General features: G+C 35.2%; 1 protein-coding gene across 1 annotated transcript; it reads right to left on the bottom strand.

Moving 5' to 3' along the window:
• Positions 1–449: 449 nt before the first annotated feature.
• On the bottom strand, positions 450–19496 carry LOC136035101 (uncharacterized). Its single transcript, XM_065716684.1, has 3 exons — positions 18967–19496; positions 13126–13300; positions 450–1160 (listed from the first exon to the last, which is right to left on the bottom strand). The coding sequence occupies exons 1-3, from the start codon at positions 19402–19404 to the stop codon at positions 691–693; spliced, it is 1083 nt and encodes a 360-aa protein (XP_065572756.1). The 5' UTR covers positions 19405–19496; the 3' UTR covers positions 450–690.
• Between the last annotated feature and the right edge of the window lie 681 nt (positions 19497–20177).

The raw sequence follows: 20177 nt of genomic DNA, 5'->3' as shown, positions 1-20177 counted from the left end.
TTCTCCCCAAATGGAATTTGAAAATACTGACTCTATCCACCTTAGGAATCTCTCCCAATGGAATTTGAAATAATCACTATCCGCCTTGGGAATCTCAAGTAGAGTTGGGTCTAAGTACGTTATCTATTTTTAATTATTCGAAAATCATTTTTCTGAAATTTTTTCATATCTTATACTGGAAATTAGTCTCAATAAAAAGGAAAAATGATAAATTGCAAAAATAAAATCCATATGAGTATGCAAAAAGTGAATTTGAAACGATTTTAAACGCCAAAGAAATTAGAAAATTGATACGGGCAATTTACCGTAAAACCCTATTTTGCTCTTGTGGATTTCAATGTGGGTTGCTGGGTTGTAAGTTGTAGTTCATTCGCTTTTACTTGACTTGTATTATAAGACTAAACTAGAAAAGGAGAATAAATTTAATATAACATATTTAAGTCTAGGTGGAAAGATGTTCAGAGATCAGGGATTTTAAATTAAACCAAATTTATTCATAATTTGCAATACCGATATTTGCTTGAAACTGAACAATATTCTGATAAACACACTGAAAGTACTGAACTTAACAACATAGTTTTATTCTTTTCATTTTTATGGTATAATCTTATGGAAATGTTCAGAAATAAAATCCATAGAGGTTGCAGTTTTTTTCAAGAGTGTCTGTTCTATCTTGAATTTTTGTGAAGGTTAGTGATTGTGTAATGATGCCATTAAAATTGGCATCTCGCATAATATTGGACGCAGCTCAGAACATGGACTGTCTTGCCATCTGAATTGTGTTGTAAATCCTTCATCTTCAAACCCAACAAAATGAACACAATCCTTGTTAGGGGTGTTGTATGAAGGTGAGCCATCATTCCAGCTTGTGAAGTCTAACATGCTTCCGTCCATCCATTCAAACGTGATGTTTTTCCTCTTAAGGCCAATCCAAGCACCACGGCTTAAGTCGTCTTGAAACACATAGATAAAATTGTTTTTGTCTTCTGAATGGAAGGATGGGAGGATTCCCCCGAGAGCATCACAAAATTCTACAGCAACATCAAAAGGTGAATAACTAACTAAGTATCGAAAACAGCTACAGTCACTTTCGCTGCTGCAAACTAGGCTCCATCCGTCTATACAGTGGTTGTAACTTGGCGAAGTTCCAATGTCAGGCTCTGTAAAAAATGTTTCGTCTTAAGAATTGAAAAAAAATGATTGTATAGTAATCAATTGAACAATTTTCTTTCATCAATTCATCCTTTCATTATTTTGATTTTCATATCCATCAAAGAGCCTCTTAAATCAAACAAAAGACAACAGGTCCTTTGTACCGCTGACACTTTAGCTGGCAATTGCTTTGGGATAACATAAGCAATAATTGTCTAGTGGTGGGTATTTTTGCATCTGACTAGATTTAAATTTTACACTAAACCAGGAGAAAATAACACCGCACTTCAGCCATGACAAATAATACTGTCTAGTACCATCAGTAGCAAAAATATTACTTTTATAGTGATCTTCTGACTAGTTTGCTTTTAATTTCATTTAGTTTTTTTTCGTTCTTGATTCTGGGTATTTATAAATATCAGTATTTGCAATAGTAATGATTGAAGTGATTGATCATTTTCACTCCTGCTTGTTTAAAGCGTCTCTTAATTCAGTTATAGCAATTTACATTCGTTTTATGTTTGATGTATCATGTGACTTTTTTTTAGCTCATTTTAGGTTTTAAGATGGGTCTACTTTTCTTTGAAATATTTCTTTTGTTGAAAAAAGTATTTTAGTCTTCCAGCTTGTTTTTCATTGAAATAGGGTTTTATTATTCGGAACGAAAATCGTGTATATTTTTCAGCTTTTCTATTTAAGAGCAAAAACTGTGGAATGTCGAAGCTTGGAATGACGCCAAAATTATAATATTCAGCAATATTTATTGTTTTTCTGCAGATATGAACAATAGTCCTTTGATAAAAATTTTTGAACTAGTGTATTGGTTTATTGATCATAAGATTAATTAAAACCGGATTGAAAATCAGCGTAATTTTTGGTGGTCTAGAGGACTGAAGTCACCCTGTAGACGTATTTGAATATCTAAATCTTAATCCCTCATTTTATAAAATGGTTATTTTTGTATTTTATTTAGAAAAAATGTTTTGATAAGCTCACAGGAACGGCGTTTATAAGAAAAATCTGTTTAGTTAGGGGAAAAATAATCTTTTCCTTAGTAATTTCTTCCCTATGATGGTTCTTATGGCCCTTTGTACTTACTCATGAAGTGTTTTTTTTTTTTTTCAAATTATTAAAAATGACAAATCTTGAACCTAAGAAACGGTAAGATCAATTTTTTCTAAGATCAATTGTTCTCATTAAGTTTATTTTTCGAACTACCCCAAAAGGGTAAAGCGGTCGAAGAAATATTTTATAACAATTCAAAGCGGCAAAACTTTTCCTTTGTGTATTTCAAATAAGCCATAAACCAGTCAGAGATAATGAAATTTAGGCCTCTTCTGAGTGCTATAAGTTCCCTTCATAACTTATTTACAAAAGTTTTCTCTCTGTTTGTACAATTGCCTCTGTCTATACCCCATCCAATTGAACAAAACATATTCCGCGGAAATCATAAAACCCAAAATACTTAATTTATGCCTTCAACATTTGAAAATTTTGGAATCTTTTTATTTAGAATGGCTCAAAATGATATAAGGGAGGAAGAAAAGATTAAAGTAGATAAAGCATATTCGTAAAGAAAGGTATTGAGGAAACATGGCGTTCTACGAGGTTCTCTATTGATGCCAGAATATCAAAATATAAGCGAATTTGATATAGGCCTACGGGTGGATACCGAATAGTTCAGAACTGGAATTGTTGGTGATGATCGTGGAATTTGGATAGTATGTGATAGCTCTGAGGAGGGGCAACAAGCGGTCCAGATGAAAATAAAGTTATTTGAAACATGGACCAATGAAAATTGTGTGAAGTTTTTGGTCCAGAAAACAAAAGCAATTGTAATCAGGTGATGAAAAAAGTACTCTTGTCTTTTCCTTTTTTTAAATGGTGAACAAATTGTTTGATGGAATTTTACGCAAAATATATAAGTATAAAATTGGAATACGGAGGAACAATCTATAAGGCGGCGTTTAAGTCACCGTTAGAGGAGCTAGAAACCATTCAATATACTGCTTAAAAGACAGCTTTTGGAACTAGAAAAACAACTCTGCAGATTTTTTTTTGAAACAGAAAGTGGAATTAGAAAGCTAGGCAGCGGGGGAGACATAGCATCATTAAAGTTTTTACTAAACACATGCAAAGGTGACCTGTCGAATCCAGTTAAATCAGAAACGCTTAAAGAGGGAAGATAAGAGTTTGAAAGGAAATAAAAAAAGGTATAGTGAGGATGAAGAAGATAACGGAACAGCTTCAAATGGAATGCCAGTTGACAACAATGCTAAGGATACCTAATATGTAGGCTACCTATTGCTCATTGGGAATCCATTCTTTACCATTGCAATACTGAATTTGAAAAGTGGGATAATTTAGATTATGATCAGTAATTTAAGATGACAAACGAATGGTATTATTTGGACAGTGTAGATAGATCCATAGATGCATCCAAAGTAGATAATAAAGTGGAAGCTGCTTTTGCAATTTCCTATAAGGATATAGTTAGCTTATTTAGACTAATTGTTTCAAGCAGAAGTAGTGGCTATAGCAAAAGCAGTGATATATCTAATAGGTCCTGCACAGGGGTGGATCTAGAGAAAAATCTTGGGGGGCGGCACTTGACCAAGGGCGCCAATTGATTCGAGCGTAATGACAGGAGAAAGGAGGTGTACATAACGTTTTCGTGTTCCCAACTGGTATATTGGGGAGTTTCGCAGACCTAAAAATTTTCCACGTGCTTTGTAGCAGGCGATAACTTCTGTTTCGCAGATGGATTCCAAGAAATGTGCTTCTATCAAAGAAACTATAGCGATGGTAGACAAAATAATAGACGATGAGATAGACATTGATATGGTCGTTATCTATTTATCCCCCATAATTTCGGGGTAATAATAAACAAAATATGGGGTAACATCGGGGTAGTCAATGAATAAAGGGAGGGAGACAAAGGCAATGAAAAAAATCAATAGTCTTCCAAGTTGTCTTGAAGAGACAATACATCTTGAAATAATTAATACTTGTGAATCAGCCAGCCTACGTCGACCTTATTAATCTGGGTAGTTTCTAACTTCTGCATTATGCAATAGATGCAGATGCTGCATAGTTGTTCATAAGTCTTCTTTGTGTTTGTTGAGTTGAGAGATCCCATCTAAGACAGTGTCAAATAACACAATTTAGGAGGTGTAAAATGTGTTTTGAAAATATACAGGGGGGGGGGGAATTTGTCGTTCTTTTTCAAAGAAAACACAAATAAAGGCATTTTCAATGAAAATACATAAAAAATCTACAGGGGGAGTATGGGGTGGCTCCCTTGTCCCTCCCGTAATTGACACCACTGGTCTCAGATTTCTGTTTCGCCTTTCTTCAGGTTTGTAAGAATCATTATTGAGCACGATCGACGAAACAACAGAATTTGTGATCGCTATATGTCACTTGGTTAATATCAAGTTTCATAAAAACGGATTATTCAAGTGAAAACAAAGAAGTAACGTTAGATTTTTCAAAAATTTCTCACAAATATATTAAAAATAAGAATGCTAAAATACCTTATAACTTCATCAAAAGCTCCTTTCAGATCCCGGAAAGCTTTTCCGGCTTCCGGGGGAATTGTTATGTCACTCGTAATTACTTTTCCATGTGTCATCCGGTATTTAAACGAGTAATTAATGTGGAGTTCAAATATTGCGAAGACTGTTTGTTTTAACGAGAATGTAAATATGTGGGAGGTTGTGAGAAAATTAATACAATTTTTTCCCCTTAAATTCAAATAGGCTAGGAAAAAACAAGCCGTATCCAGGAGGGCTAAAGGGTATGTATCCCCCGTCCGAAACCTTTCTTCGACTCGTAAAAACGTAACGAAACGAATATAAACAAGTCTTTCATGCGTTTCATAGTTTTTGTTTGATAAAGATTCCTCAAAAAATCTTTAATACCCTTCCCCCTTGGAAATTTCCTGGATACCACCCTATGGAAGAGATTTAGAAATGTGAAAAATACCAGTTTTCAAATCTTAAGGGGTGTGAAACATTTCTAAATCTTCTATATTGGTAAAACGTCATTAATTGGGAGAAGGGATTGTTGAAACACAAATATTCAATCAACGAAGTCATAGTTTGCACCAAAGGCCCGAGAATTTTGATTCTGCCTTGGCCCAACACGTGCACAATAACCCTCACCACTTTATTTTGTTTGAAAACACTTCCATTATTCAGAGGTCCTTGTCGAAATATTTGCTTGATTTTCGTCTTCATATTTTGCTACTGGCTGACAAAATTCTCATTTTCTCAACCATTTGATTTTTTTCATTAATTATATACTTTCCTTTCCTGGTTTCTCACAAAACATTGAGCTTTAAATATTATAGAAACGGTTGAAGCTTGCCTTAAGTTTAATATGGTTCTTTACTTTCCTTTGTAAAACTTATTTTCTGGATAGTTGTGTTGTAATTAATGTTTATTAAGGGCTTATTTTTGGTTTATTTTGATAATTTTAAATATATATTTATAAAACTATGGTATAAATTAAATAAAAGAAAACAATTGTTTTTAACTGAAAGTAAGGAGCAGCATTAAAACTTAAAATGAACAGAAATTACTCCGTATATGACAGGGCCTTTTCCTACTCAAAACCCCGCTCTTTACACTACAGTTTTTTACTGTTTTAAAAAGTAAAGTTAACAGAAAGTGTCAAACTTTAGCGTAAAAAGCGGGGAGTTGAGGAGGAAAAACCCCTTTCATATACAGAGTAATTTCTGTAAAAGCATCTATATTAAGCATCTCAGACATAAGATCTTTCTATATATCAAGTTTCATTAAGATCCAACCACCCATTTGCAAGATAAAGATACCTCAATTTTCATGTCTTCCAAGATTTCCGGTTTCCCCATCCAACTCCCCTCAATGTCACTGGATCTGGTTGGGATTTAAAATAAGAGCTCTGAAGCACAAGATCCTTCTAAATATCAAACTTCATTAAGATCTGATCACCCATTCGTAAGTTACAAATACATCTTTCTATTTTTTTCAAATTAACCCCCCCTCCAAAAAAACTCCCCCAAAGAGAGCGTATCTGTTACGGTTATGTCAATCACGTATTTAGGACTTGTGCTTATTTTTCCCACTAAATTTCTGTTTCGCCTCTCTTCAGGTTTCTAAGAATCATTATTGGACCTTCTTGAAGAAATTGACTTTCTCTATGCCGTTATGATTTACAAAATAAATGTTATTGACACACATATAACATAAACCTTACCCAATTGTAGCAACGAATCATAATTTTGAGTGAGAAACCCCTTAAAAGTTCAATGTCTTATCAGTGTTACCCCTGTGAAAAGCCATTTAAAGATAAGACAATTCAAACAGGGGGTATGTTTAAATACCTACATTCAATTTTGAACTATACCATAAAAGGTAATAATTGTTTTTCAATACTGGTGAACTAATTATGGAATATAATAGCTTAAAAAACAGTGAAAAGTTGAATTTTTCTATAGTAAGGAAGGATTTACACTTTTAATAGTAATATAGGATCAAATTTGACCAGAATATAAGCTGTAATGCACAAATATCTGCATTACATAGAGGAGGAGGGAAGGGGTATAGTAAGGGATCTCAAAATAACTTCACGGGGTACACTTTAGCCTGTAGACACATCCCTGAAAGTTTCAATTCTCTAGCCCAACAACTTTCCAAGATAGCAAGAAGTCAATGGACTAGAATTTTACCCAAGTTTCTTTTTAGCTGAAAGTAAGGAGTGACATTAAACTTAAAACGAACAGAAATTAATTCGTATATGAAAGGGGCTGCTTCCTCATCAACGCCGCGCTCTCTACGCTAAACTTTGACTCTTTCTCTCAACTCTGCTTTTTAAAACAGTAAAAAACTTTAGCGTAAAGAGAGGGGCATTGATGAGGAAGCAGTCCCTTTCAAATACGAAGTAATTTCTGTTCGTTTTAAGTTTTAATGTCACTCCTTTCTTTCAGCTACAAAAAACTTGTTTTTTTTATTTATTTACTTTCTGAACGTTTTTGAATCAATGCATGTTTTGATTTTGGCTCTCTGCATAGGAATGATTAAAACGAAATTTGCAAGTTGATCATTTTTTGACTAAATGGCTTTCTCATAGTTTTGATTGAATGATTTTGAGAAAAAAAGGAACGGCGGAGGAAGCCTAGTTGCCCTGCGATTTTTTGGTTACTTAAAAAGGCAACTAAAACATTTAGTTTTTTACGAATGTTTATATTAGTAAAAGATAAACGTAACTTAATAAATTAGCTTACGTAACAAACTTTTGTAATCTCTAGGTTATTATTGAATATATGAGGGGTCCAACTCCTCGTCAGTACCTCGCTCTTTACACTAAAGATTAAATATTGTCCCAATTCATTAAGAATGACCCCTGAATCATAAAAGCCGTAGAATAAATAGTTCAAATTACTAAAAATACTTTAGCGTAAAGAGCGAGATATTTGGAGGAGATGTGCCCCTCATATTTATAATAATTTCTGCTCTTTTAAAGTTTTAATGCTGCTCGTTAATTCTTGTTGAAAAAACTTTTCCTATTTATTTTTTCATTGTTTTTTTTTTAATAATGCTAGAAAATCCTGCGCTCCCTTCATGGAAATTGTCTTCCCCAATGAAAAATTACTCGATGGAAAGTTCCCCCAATATATCCCCCTCTTGTCAACCCCTCCCCCAACCAAAAAAAATCCCCCTGAAAACGTATCTACACTGCCCAATAAACATTACTATAAGTAAGCACTGGTCAAAGTTTGTAACTTGTAGCCCCTCCCACGGGGATTGTGGGGGAGTAAGTCGTCCCCAGAGACATAGTTACAAGGTTTTTCGACTACGCTGAATGAAATGGCTATATCAGAATTTTTATCCGTTGACTTTGAGAAAATAATTAGCGTGGGAGGTGGCCTAGGTGCCCTCCAGTTTTTTGGTCACTTAAAAAGGGTACTAGAACTTTTCATTTTCGTTAGAATGAGTCTTCTCGCAAGATTCTAGGACCACTGGGTTGATACGATCACCCCTGAGGAAAAAACAACAACAAATAAACACGCATCGGGATCTCCCTTCTGGCAAAAAGTACGAAATTCCAAATTTTTCTAGATATGCGCTTGAAACTTCTGCAACAGGGTTTTCTGATAAGCTGAATCTGATGGTATGATTTTTGTGAAGATTCTATGACTTCCTAGTCATATTACAAGTCATATACATGTCATATACAAAATTCTATTCCCCCTATTTTCTAAAATAAGGCAAATTTTTTCAGGCTCGTAACTTTTAATAGGTAAGATTAAACTTCATGTAACTTATATATTTAAAATCAGCATTAAAATGCAATTCTTTTGATGTAGCTATTGGTATCAAAATTCCATTTTTTAGAGTTCTGGCTACTATTGAGCTGGGTCACTCCTTACTACAGTTCATTACCACAAACTGTTTGATATAGTTTTTTTTTATTCGCTGGCGATTTCCTTAACCTATTTTTCGGCTCATTAATGGCTAGTTTTTCCTTATCATTGTAGACTCCCCAAAACTTGTTCGGGAGCCAGGTTCTAGTAAGAAGTAAGCGGGATGTGGTAAATAGATGAGACCAAGAATCTCCCTTGTAGGTGCAACATCGAACCAGTGCCAAACCCCAGTGAGTAAAAACCAGACACTACTAGGAGTGCAGAATACGTGCCTATTAGTTGAAAGCTGAGTTTAAATAGAAATCTGCTGCCAAATTTGGGTTTCGTTTGAACACTGAATTCAAAATATAAATAAAAGAAAATTCTCATGCAAAATCTCATGTTTTGCAAGTTTCAACGTTATTATATTTTCTCATGTTTTTTGGCTATGATAATATGTTTTTGACAATTTTGAAGTGGAAGCCCTGCTTTGGACATAGTTATTTGAGTCAAAGCTGTTCTGATGCAATCATATATCCAGGCTCGGATACTCTCCCGTTAATTGCTCATATGATGCGTCTCAGAAATGGACGTATCCAGTAAAAGAAAATACTGAAAAGTGAATTGAAACCGCAGAATTTGAATAACTTTGCCATGGGGTTGAGTTGCATGAAATGGGACTCTTTCCTTGACATTTCACGTAATTCTTCTATAGCTTTTGATCAATTCATGTCAATTTTTCAACCGATTTATGAGAAAACATGTCCTTTGCGACATGTAAAGCAAAAATAATGATTTCCCTTCGAACTTTATGCGACCAACATTTCCATAAATACATCATATGCCCCTGGGGCATAACTTAAAAAAACTGCCACCACAATTTCTGTGGTTATGCTCCAGAGTTTTTGTTACACAATCTTTGGTCTATTTAAAAAAAAGTAATATCTCAGGAATCTGAACGGATACATTTGGGGAAAAGAGGACGTAGGGTGGGTCCAGTTGCCCCCTTCCAGTTTTGACTCTTTCTAGTTGCCCCTTTTGACTCTTAAAAAGGGAACCAGAGCTCTCAATTTTTAATCGTTTGAGGCCCCTCCAAAGTTCATATAACCACCCGTTCCATAAGACCTTTATATGTGCCATGGCATAATTTACAACAACGGAGTATAACCTCTCTATAAAATCTCGATAACGACTTTGGCGGTAAAGTTGAAATTATCAAGGATCATAGGAGTGGGGAGGGGCGTATAAATGCTAAATCTTGACTAAGGAGAGAATGTAAAACTAATTCAAAAGAAAGTTAGTGCATCTAGGCTGTCAGAGGGAAATGGAGAAGAAGTTCTCAGAATGGGCTGAAGAATGAAGAACGGGCAAAGAACTTCAAATTTTGTGTTGGGCAGGTGTGACCAAGAGCGTCAGGTTGATGATTCACTCAAACACTTTGCACTATAGAACCCCGCGGGAATTAGAACATATTTTTGTACAAGTAGTGAGGTAAATCAAAAGATTCTATGTCGTACGAGTACAACAAAAACCTAGGGTTAATTCATTAACCTACGGTTTATCTGGCGTACGATATAAACAAGAGCTAAGAGGTCATATGGCACTTGAAACAAGGTTGAAAGAGCCAAGAGCCAAGAGTTCATATGGCAAGAGCTCTAGCGAAATTCTAAGAATGAATAGATTAATTTAAAGGGAAAATCAGCGGCTTAATTCCTGTTGGGATTTAAAATGAGACCTCTGAGACACGAAGTCCTTCTAAATGTTAAAAATCATTAAGATCCAATCACCCACTCGTAAGTTAAAAACACCTCATTTATTTTGATTTTTCCTCTCCCTTCAACGCCCAAGATGGTCGAATCGGGAAAAACAACCTTATCAAGTCAATTTGCGCAGGTCCCTGACACACCTACCAATTTTCATTGCCCCAGCACGTCCAGAAGTACCGGACTCACCAAAACACTGGAACCTCTTAACTCCCCCAGAGAGAGCAGATCCAGTCCGGTTGTGTCAATCTCGTATCTACGACATTTGCTTACTCCCCCCACCAAATTTAATCCCAATCTTTCCACTCTAAGCGTTTCGCTTCAGGTGTCCCCCTCTACCTTCCCTCAATGTCAACAGATCTAGTTGGAATTTAAAATAAGAGGTTTGACACATGAGGTCCTTCTAAATATTAAATTTCATTATGATCTGGTCACCCGTTTGTATTTTAAAAATACTTCAATTTTTCTCATTTTTCCTAATTAACATCCCCCCCCCAAACTCCCCGAAAGAGAGCAGATCCAGTCTAATTATTTCAATCATGTATGTAGGACTTGTACATGTTCTTCCCACCAAGTTTCATCTTGACTTCTCCACTCTAAGCGTATTCCAAGATTTCCTGTTTCCTCCTCAAACTCCCCGAGATTTCACAAGATACGGTCAAATTTTTAAATAAAAGCTCTGCGTCACGAGGTTCTTCTAAATACCAAATTTCATTAATATCCAATCACCCATTCTTAAGTTAAAATATACTTTATTTTTTCAATTTTTCGTCTCCCTCTAGCCCCCCAGATAGTCGAATCGACAGTAATCAAGTCAATTTTTGCAGGTTCCTGACACGCCTAACAATTTTCATCATCCTAGCACGTCCAAAAGTACTGAACTCGCCAAAGCACTGGAATTCCACCAAACTCCCAAAAGAGAACGGGTCTGGTCCAATTATATCAATCAAGTATCTTGAACTTTTGCTTATTCTTGCCCATGAAGTTTCATCCCGTTCTCCAATCTAAGCGTTTTCCAAGATTTCTGGTTTCCAAGATCTCTATTTCCCCTTTCCAGCCCCAAATGTTCCTGGATCCAATTCAAATTGAAAATGGAGCATCTGAGACAAAGATAAGTCTATATATCAAGTTTCATTAAGATCCGATCACCCATTCCTAAGAAAAGATACCTAAATTTCCACGTGTTACAAGATTTTCGGTTTCCCACTCCAACTCACCCTGATGGTAGTGGATCTGGTTGGGATTTAAAATAAGAGCTCTAAAGCACAAGATCCTTTTAAATATCAAATATCATTAAGATCTGATCACTCGTTCGTAAGTTACAAATACCTCATTTCTTCTAATTTTTCCAAATTACCCCCCCCCCCATAAATCCCCCAAAAAGAGCCAATACGGTCTGGTTATGGCAATTACGCATCTAGAACTTGTGGTTATTCTTCCCACCAAGCATCACCACGATCTCTCCACTTTAAGTGTTTTCTAAGATTTCTGGTTTCCTCCTCCAACTCTCCCGAACGTCACTAGATCCAATCAAGATTTAAATTCAGAGCTCTAAGATACCAGGCCCTTCTAAATGCTAAATTTCAGTAGGACCCTATTACAAGTTCGTAAGTTCAAAATACCTATTTATTTTTTTTCCAAATTACCGAATCAGGTTCCCCCCCAGCTCCCCAAATAGAGTTGATCTGGTGCGGTTATGTAAATTACGTATTTAGGACATATACTTATTCTTCCCTCTAAGTTTCATCCTGATCTCTTCACTCTAAGCGCTTTCCAACATTTCAACGCCCCCCCCAAACTCCCCCAATGACACTGTATCCGGTTGGGACTTCAGATAAGAGATCTGAATTAAGAGATCCTTCTAATTATCAAAGTTCATTAAGATCCAATCACTCCTTTTTAAGTTAAAAATACCTCATTCTTTTTAATTTTTCAGAATTAGCACTCCCCCCAACTCCCCGAAAGAGAGCAGATCCATTCCAGTTATGTCAATTCCGTAGCTAGGACGCGTGCTTATTTTTCCCACCAAGTTTCATCCCGATCCCTCCACTCTAAGCGTTTTCCAAGATTTTAGGTTTCCCCCTCCAACTGCCACCAATGTTACTGGATCCGGTCGGACTTTATAATAAGAGCTCTGCTACATGTTATACTTCCAAATATCAAGTTTCATTAAGATCCAATCTCCCGTTCGTTAGTTAAAATACCTCATTTTTTCCAATCTTTCCGAATTAGCCGTCCCCCCACTTCCCCCAAGATGGTCGAATCTGGAAAACCACTATTTTTAATTTAATTTGGTCTGATCCCTGATACCCTTGGCAAATTTCATCGTTCTAGCTTATCTGGAAGGGCGCAAACTAGCAAAACCGGGACAGACTGACAGACAGACAGACCGACAGAATTTGCTCTCGCTATATGTCACTAGGTAAATACCAAGTGCCATAGAAAGGGTGTATCTGCAACACATCGGAAATTGGCTAAGGTTTTAATTTAAAACTTTTGTTTAACATAAGGGGGAAGAGGAGCTATAATTTTGAGGTATAGCTGTTCCCACTCAAGTGGCTATTTTTGCTACCCATAACCCTGTAAACTATATGATAGCTGATTAAATCAAAATTTGATTATAGTCAATTTTCTCAGAAACTTAAAAAGATCTAGTAAGTATATATCGATAATTATCATCACCCCCAATGCCTCAGGGGCAATGTATACCAACTATTGACAACAGAGAGGTTTTAATGTTTGGTCTTGGTTATCCGATTTATCTCTTGGTTTTCTAAGGTACCTCTTGTCAGTCTGTTCTTTTATAGAATCTTGGAGACTTACCAGTTGTTTTAGCTGAGGAGTACGTTGTTCTAGAACTTCCTGTTCCTATTGTTGGCGTTTCTGTTGTTGGTTGTTCTGTGGGTTGAGTGCCTTTACCGAGAAGGGTGGCCTTAAATCGTGAAAGATATATGACTTTTCTTCTTGGACTGTCAACATATCTTGCTGCTAGGCATAACTAAAATTAAACGATATTCTTTTATCTTGTACTCTATTTTTATAGACAGCTGTTATATTACTGAAAAGTTGATAAACACAAATGCATATACGCAAGCAACAAACCATACACATAATATCGCAACTAAGCATCTTATATGGTTTTTTCATTGATCTATAATATCATAAGATATAGTTTACAAATTTACTCGTAATAAGTAGCCAAAACAGCTTAGTAAGCTTTAATTGTCGATGGATATACAACAATAAAAGTAACTAGCAGTACCATCAAGATCATTAGAGACAGTGTTCTGGCTCTTTTCATGTGCTCTTTTCAGAGCCAGTACTCTTTTTAAGAGCACAATGACCGAAAGGCCTAGATCACCCTTCTTACGATTTTTGCTACCCCTTCCATAATCTCCAGCATATCTGATAAACGACTTGAGAGAGTAAATCTGTTTACATAGTCAAAAGGTCCAATGAGTATGCAACCAGGGATAGAATACCTTTATAAACTCCAGGGGAAAAGTCTTTCATAAAGCAAAAATTTATCGTGGTTTATAAATAGGGTTTATAGCGTTAAAGGAGGATTTTTTAATATTGGACGTGCTTTGGCTCAAAACTTTCAGGTATTGCTCTCTCCATCAAAAACATCAAGCAATCGGCTGTGGGAGGAGGAAGGGGCAGAAATAGGCAAAAAACATTTTGCTGGTCAGTTAGAAATGTATAGCCTGAAGTTAATTGACCAAGAGGAACCTAATGTACAAAACTCTATTCCAGGCCATATCCTTTGCCTAAAAAAGAAGAACAAAAGAAACCCAATAAACCTTTTATTTGACCGGCCGAAAACCCTTATCCTAAGGCTGAGGAAGTCCCAATGTAGAAAAAAAAATAGAAACACGTAGTTTTGTCCATCTCCCTCTTAAAACAAGGCCAGACAAAGGGACAAGAAAAGCGAAACGTTTTTCACTTGGTAATTATGAAGAAAGTTATAGGAAGAGGCAAGAGGCCTAAATAAATTGTAAATTGAAAGATCTAGTACCCTTTTCGAGGGCTGAAACAATTTGGAAGGTACCAAGCCTACCTTCCATGCCCTTTTCTGCTACCGAATACACTTGCAATACCAGGAAATTGGTCCTCAATTTTGAGATAGTCATTTTGCTGGGTAATGTCAAAAGGCCTGATACGTCTCTAGGGTTGAAAGTACCTCTACATCAACCAACATTTGTTCAAAGGTAGGTAAGGTTTGACCTTGTGCATTAAAATAGATGGGCACTTTCACTGTTTGTGCTCTTTGGCATGGGTATCTTACATTTATTATGAGAGAAAAATAGGATATTGGGTCCAGAAAAGATCTGAGTTTTCAATTGCAAAACAGGGATCAAACATTGTCTAAATAATTTTTTTTTAATCTGCTTGAGGCTTTTATCCTTGACGCCTTGGCATAAAGGAACCCAATGGATAACAAAACAGAGGACCCTCAAAATTAGGCCCGAAAAGGGCCAAAAAACACTTAATTTCCGACTGCTTGAGACGTAAACCCTAAGTTTCTAAGTTAAGAAGACCCCAACACACACAAATTTCTATTCGGGGTAACTGTTTCCTTACGACTTGAAGTTTATAACTGAAACTCTTTTGGTCCAGGAAACCCAGGACCTATAAAAAAAAATGAAAAAAAAATAATGGTTTAATTGAAAATGAAGATGAAAAACGGATCGATAACAGTTTTGTACTGACTTGAAACTTAAAACCATAACTCTCCATGTCGAAATTACTCTAATGCACAAAAATACTTTAAATTCTTGCAACTTGCTTCGCTAAATTCCTTCAACCCCAAAGAACAAGATAAAATAAAATAAAATATTTTTTTTAACAGAAAATGGGCCAAAAAACTCTAAACTTCGTTGTAATGTGAGGAGAGCCTTAATGTATAGGTTGCTTTAGCTTAGGGGTACGCTCTAGTGGGCACTCACAATTTGGCCCGAAAATGAGCCAAATATTTTTTTTATGAGCCTTAAGGTTAAATCTGTAAATCTCAAGGACCCTTATGGATAGAAAAAACGATTAAAACAAATTTTGGCTCCTCCAGAAGTAGCCTAAAAAAGAACCAAAAGCTTTTTTTGAGCCGATCAAAATTTAGTTCGTAAGCACCTGGGCGAAGGCGGATCCTAAATATTGGCTTAAAGAACAATGATTGATTCTCATTCCTTATACAAATATAAAAAAATCAATTGCCGCAAACAATAGAACACTTATTGTTTGGATCAGATTGCAAAGAAAATTTACGAGTTTTTGAAGCCCTTATGGATAATAGGCATCACAAAAGCACTACTTAAGTAAAGAGCCAAGTGGGTTCAATGTATTATTTTTTTTTTCACCAATGCACTTCGTATGGCATGCATCAAGACGTATGACATGTATCCATAACCTTTGAATACTCATGGTGAATAAAATTTACTCCTGTAGAATTGAATCTATCTTTTCTCTTGCCCTGAGGGTTATAGAAAAGAACTGTGATTTCTTACATTTTATTTTTGATCGTAAAGAAGGTAGTTGGTCATTAGTATTGAATCTTGTATTGTATCAGACGTCAACGGCGAAAGAGATAGAGGAGGCGAGGGGATAAATTTTTTCCCATCTTTAGTATTTATGTAACTTTTTTTTTGCTTTCAGTCAGTAATTTGATTTTTCATTATTCGAGGCTCAATTTTTAAGCCTCAATTAAGGTTTTTTTAAAAATAAAAAATACCTTTTTTTTAGTTGCCTTATGTAAATAACGAGGTTGCATCAATATTAGGTCATATTTACTCAATTACAGCATACATCTCACCGGTTTTTAGTATTGTTACTGTGGCCCGTTCAGGGCATTTTTTCGGTGACAGGCCCAGTGTCCAGTTTCCGGCAAAGAAATTACCCAACTTTTAGAGGAAGATAAAGAAGATAAAGATGCACAAGCAGGCAGCAGTGACGGCAAAGACGATTCAGTTGAAGCAAAGGATCTAGAACTGTCCGACAGAAGCAAGGAAGATCCTGGTTTACCACTTCGACTCTGAAAAAGCATTAGAGACATTCTAAGGGTGAATTCTGTTCGTCAAACAACAGCCTCAGGGAAGGGCAAGAGGACAAACTGGCGGTTCTATCCACTCAGTAAGTGCCGCAAAAATACTCATCGCTATAACTCATGTTGGAAACCATTTTGTAGTAAACAACGATCTTTTTTGTGCCTAAAGTGCAGACCAGAATAGCCTAAAGATGTAGGAAAACCAGTTATTCAGAAAATCATTGTCTGCTTTTTCTCTGATTTCCATCCCAATCATTTTGAATAAACATTAGTCGAGATCATCAATGTCAAAGTAGAAGGAATATAATTTATCCATCTTTAATAGTAATGTTTCACGGTGCCCTTGTTTATTGTTCTTTAGTTAACGAATAAGCTTTTAAAACCCGAAAGACAAGCTGGTCTAGGTGGTAAAGACTTAGGAACTTCTACAAAACTAGTTTGCCGAGTTTATCAAGCATTAAAAGCGTCTTTTGATAGCCTATATTTCAAGAAGTGTTTGGTCATAATGAATTGTATGGGAGGAATAGAAAAGCTGATCTAGACAATACCATTAGGGAGTTAAGCTGCTTGTTAGTGCGTTCCCAACTATCTTCTTTCACGTCTTGTGTAAGACATACCTTTTTTGCATACTAACACAGTCGGCACGATTATAAATTGTGCTTTTAAAATATTATAAAGTAGTTTACCACTTGAAACAAAAGGTTTAACAAGTTGAAAAACTGTGGTTAATCCATTATTAATAATAAGTTATTAATAAGAGATTTAGTTAATATAAGATAAGAATTTGATAATGATAAAAAGGCTTTTGAGAGAACACACAAGCTTCTCATAAAATTTGGCTAGGTTTTGATAATACGAGTCAAGATTATGGGAATGCTAGGCAGTATTGTAGTAATATCAGACTGATATTTGTAATATCAGGCAAGTTTTTGATACTGGCTGACAAAATTCGATAAAATCAAGCAACATTTTCACAATAACAAATAAGATTTGGTAAAACAACACAAGAATTTGATTTTACCAGGTATGATTTTGATAGTACAGGTAAGACCTATATCGCGTAAGACCTTGGAAATACGTGGTAAAATTTTGATAATACCAGGCAAGATTTTTTAATGTTTGAGAAGATTTTGATATTACCTGGTAATATTTTGGCAAAACTATTTAAGACTTTTTGCGTGAATGGTAATATTTTGACAATTAAAGAAACAAACTATGTAATATATGGCAGGGATTTAGTCCATATTGGCAAAATGTTGATACTACAAGGCAAATTTTGGCAGTACCAGGCCAGATTTAAAGAATATCATACTGGATTTTGACAATATCATTAATGATTTTGATAATAACAAGCAAAATTTTCGTAGAACTAGGCGAGATTCGGATAATACATGGCAACATTTTGATGTTAACTGGCAAGATTTTGATAATACCACGCAAAACATGTAAAATACGATCGATATTTTGATAATAAAAAGTAAGATTTTGATAATACCAGACAACAAACTGATTAAAAAAAGGCAAAAGTTGTGAAGTATCTGGTAGAATTTTGATGATGCTGGGTAAGATTTTGATAATACCAGGCAGGATCTGGATAATTCTAGGTAAGATTTCGGTAATACCAACTAACACTTTGATAATACCATGGGCAATTTTGATAATACCAGGCAACATTTTTTAATGTTTGAGAAGATTTTGATATTACCTGGTAATATTTTGGCAAAACTATTTAAGACTTTTGTGTGAATGGTAATATTTTGACAATTAAAGAAACAAACTATGTAATATATGGCAGGGATTTAGTCAATATTGACAAAATGTTGATACTACAAGCCAAATTTTGGCAGTACCAGGCCAGATTTAAAGAATATCATACTGACATTATCATTAATGATTTTGATAATAACAAGCAAAATTTTCGTAGAACTAATCAAGATTCGGATAATACATGGCAACATTTTGATGTTAACTGGCAAGATTTTGATAATACCACGCAAAACATGTAAAATACGAGCGATATTTTGATAATAAAAAGTAAGATTTTGATAATACCTGACAACAAACTGAATAAAAAAAGGCAAAAGTTGTGTAGTATCTGATAGAATTTTGATGATGCTTGGCAAGATTTTGATAATACCAGGCAGGATCTGGATAATTCTAGGTAAGATTTTGGTAATACCAACTAACACTTTGATAATACCATGCGCAATTTTGATAGTACCAGGCAACATTTTGATAATACCTTCCATGATTGATCATTTAAAATAATGAGGTTAGATTGACTCGATATTAAAAAAAATCACTAAATGTTCAGGAGTTTCGCAATACTTTATTTTTATTTTTGGTGAAATAGAATAGTAGTTCAAACTAAGCCTTAGTCTCAGTATAGCTCAAATGAAAACTTCCCCATACTTATTTTTGATAATGTCTTTTCAATTATAATTTGGAGGGGTATTCCGTCTGTATTAACTTTTATTGATTTATTGCTACGAATATATGTTATTTCTAAGTCTGATGTAATAAATAACTTTTTTTGCTTATTATAGGTCTGAACTGCGCTTTTGACTTCCTTAGAAAAGCGTTTTGCGGAAAAGATTTTTCTAACCTTAACATGAGTAAAACCTTACAGAAAATTCAAAGGCAGGAATATTTTCCACCAAATCCACCGTCAGGTTTTTCCAATTAAATCCTGGTGTTTCAAAGAAATAAAGTGTTTCTAAGCATCCATTCAGATTGTTCTTAGCCTCAACAGTCAGTCTATCCACAGGGTCACCCATACTACTTTGCAAATAAGCTTCTATCTCCAAAGATATTTCAAAATTTCCTTTGAAAATTTCATTTGTGCACAAATATCGCGTTATATTTTCGGGCCCTGTATCATTAAAGGCCAAAACCCCAGTCTTTCCTTCAGGAAGAGGAAGGTAGGTATTATTAGTAATATACCAATCACCATTTTCATCCCATATCCTTTTAGACTCATCTATATTTTCAAAATCATCCAATATGGTGTTATCACTGGAAAAAACGGAGCCTATGAGAAAAAAGTGGAAAAATATTTTTAGCATTTTCAGTTAGAAAAATCAACTACTGAAGAACTGAATATTTTTATACAATCTTAGATGACAACTTTCTTATCAACTGCCGTTTGTGTGACAGATGGAATGCCTTAAAAACTTGACGAACTTTATAGTAAAATTTTATCTTTAAAAGGGATTTTATCTTTTTTGAAACAGCGGTTTCACTGTCAGCTAGAGAAAGATTAAATTCCAAGCAGTTAAAAAAATTTAAGAGGTGTTGTACAAGCAACTTATTTTTATATCTATCTACAAACTATTGGGATGGCGGTTCACGCCACCCCAACACCTATTTGGTGGGGCACTTCACGTCCCCCAAGCCCCCCCGCACGCGTAGGTTGTTACGTGCCATATTAGTTACGAGCCATTGTAGTTGTGTCCCTGTGTTCCACCTGTGATATATATATATATATATATATATATATATATATATATATATATATATATATATATATATACTAGCTGTTGGGGTGGCGCTTCGCGCCACCCCAACACCTAGTTGGTGGGGGCGCTTCGCGCCCCCCCAAGCCCCCCCGCGCGCGTAAGTCGTTACGCGCCATGTTAGTTACGCGCCATTGTAGTTGTGTCCCTATGTCCCACCTGTGAATATATATATATATATATATATATATATATATATATATATATATATATATATATATATATATATATATATATATATGTTTTTAACTACGTAAAACTTGCGAATATACAACATTCTTTGCTGTCCCATTGTCTGTGCATATAAATAGATTGTCAGGTTT

The sequence above is a fragment of the Artemia franciscana genome, chromosome 13, assembly GCF_032884065.1.
Source record: "Artemia franciscana chromosome 13, ASM3288406v1, whole genome shotgun sequence".
NCBI lineage: Eukaryota > Metazoa > Arthropoda > Branchiopoda > Anostraca > Artemiidae > Artemia > Artemia franciscana.
The sequence above is the reverse complement of the archived record's forward strand: the minus strand, read 5'-3'. Positions and strand labels throughout refer to the sequence as shown.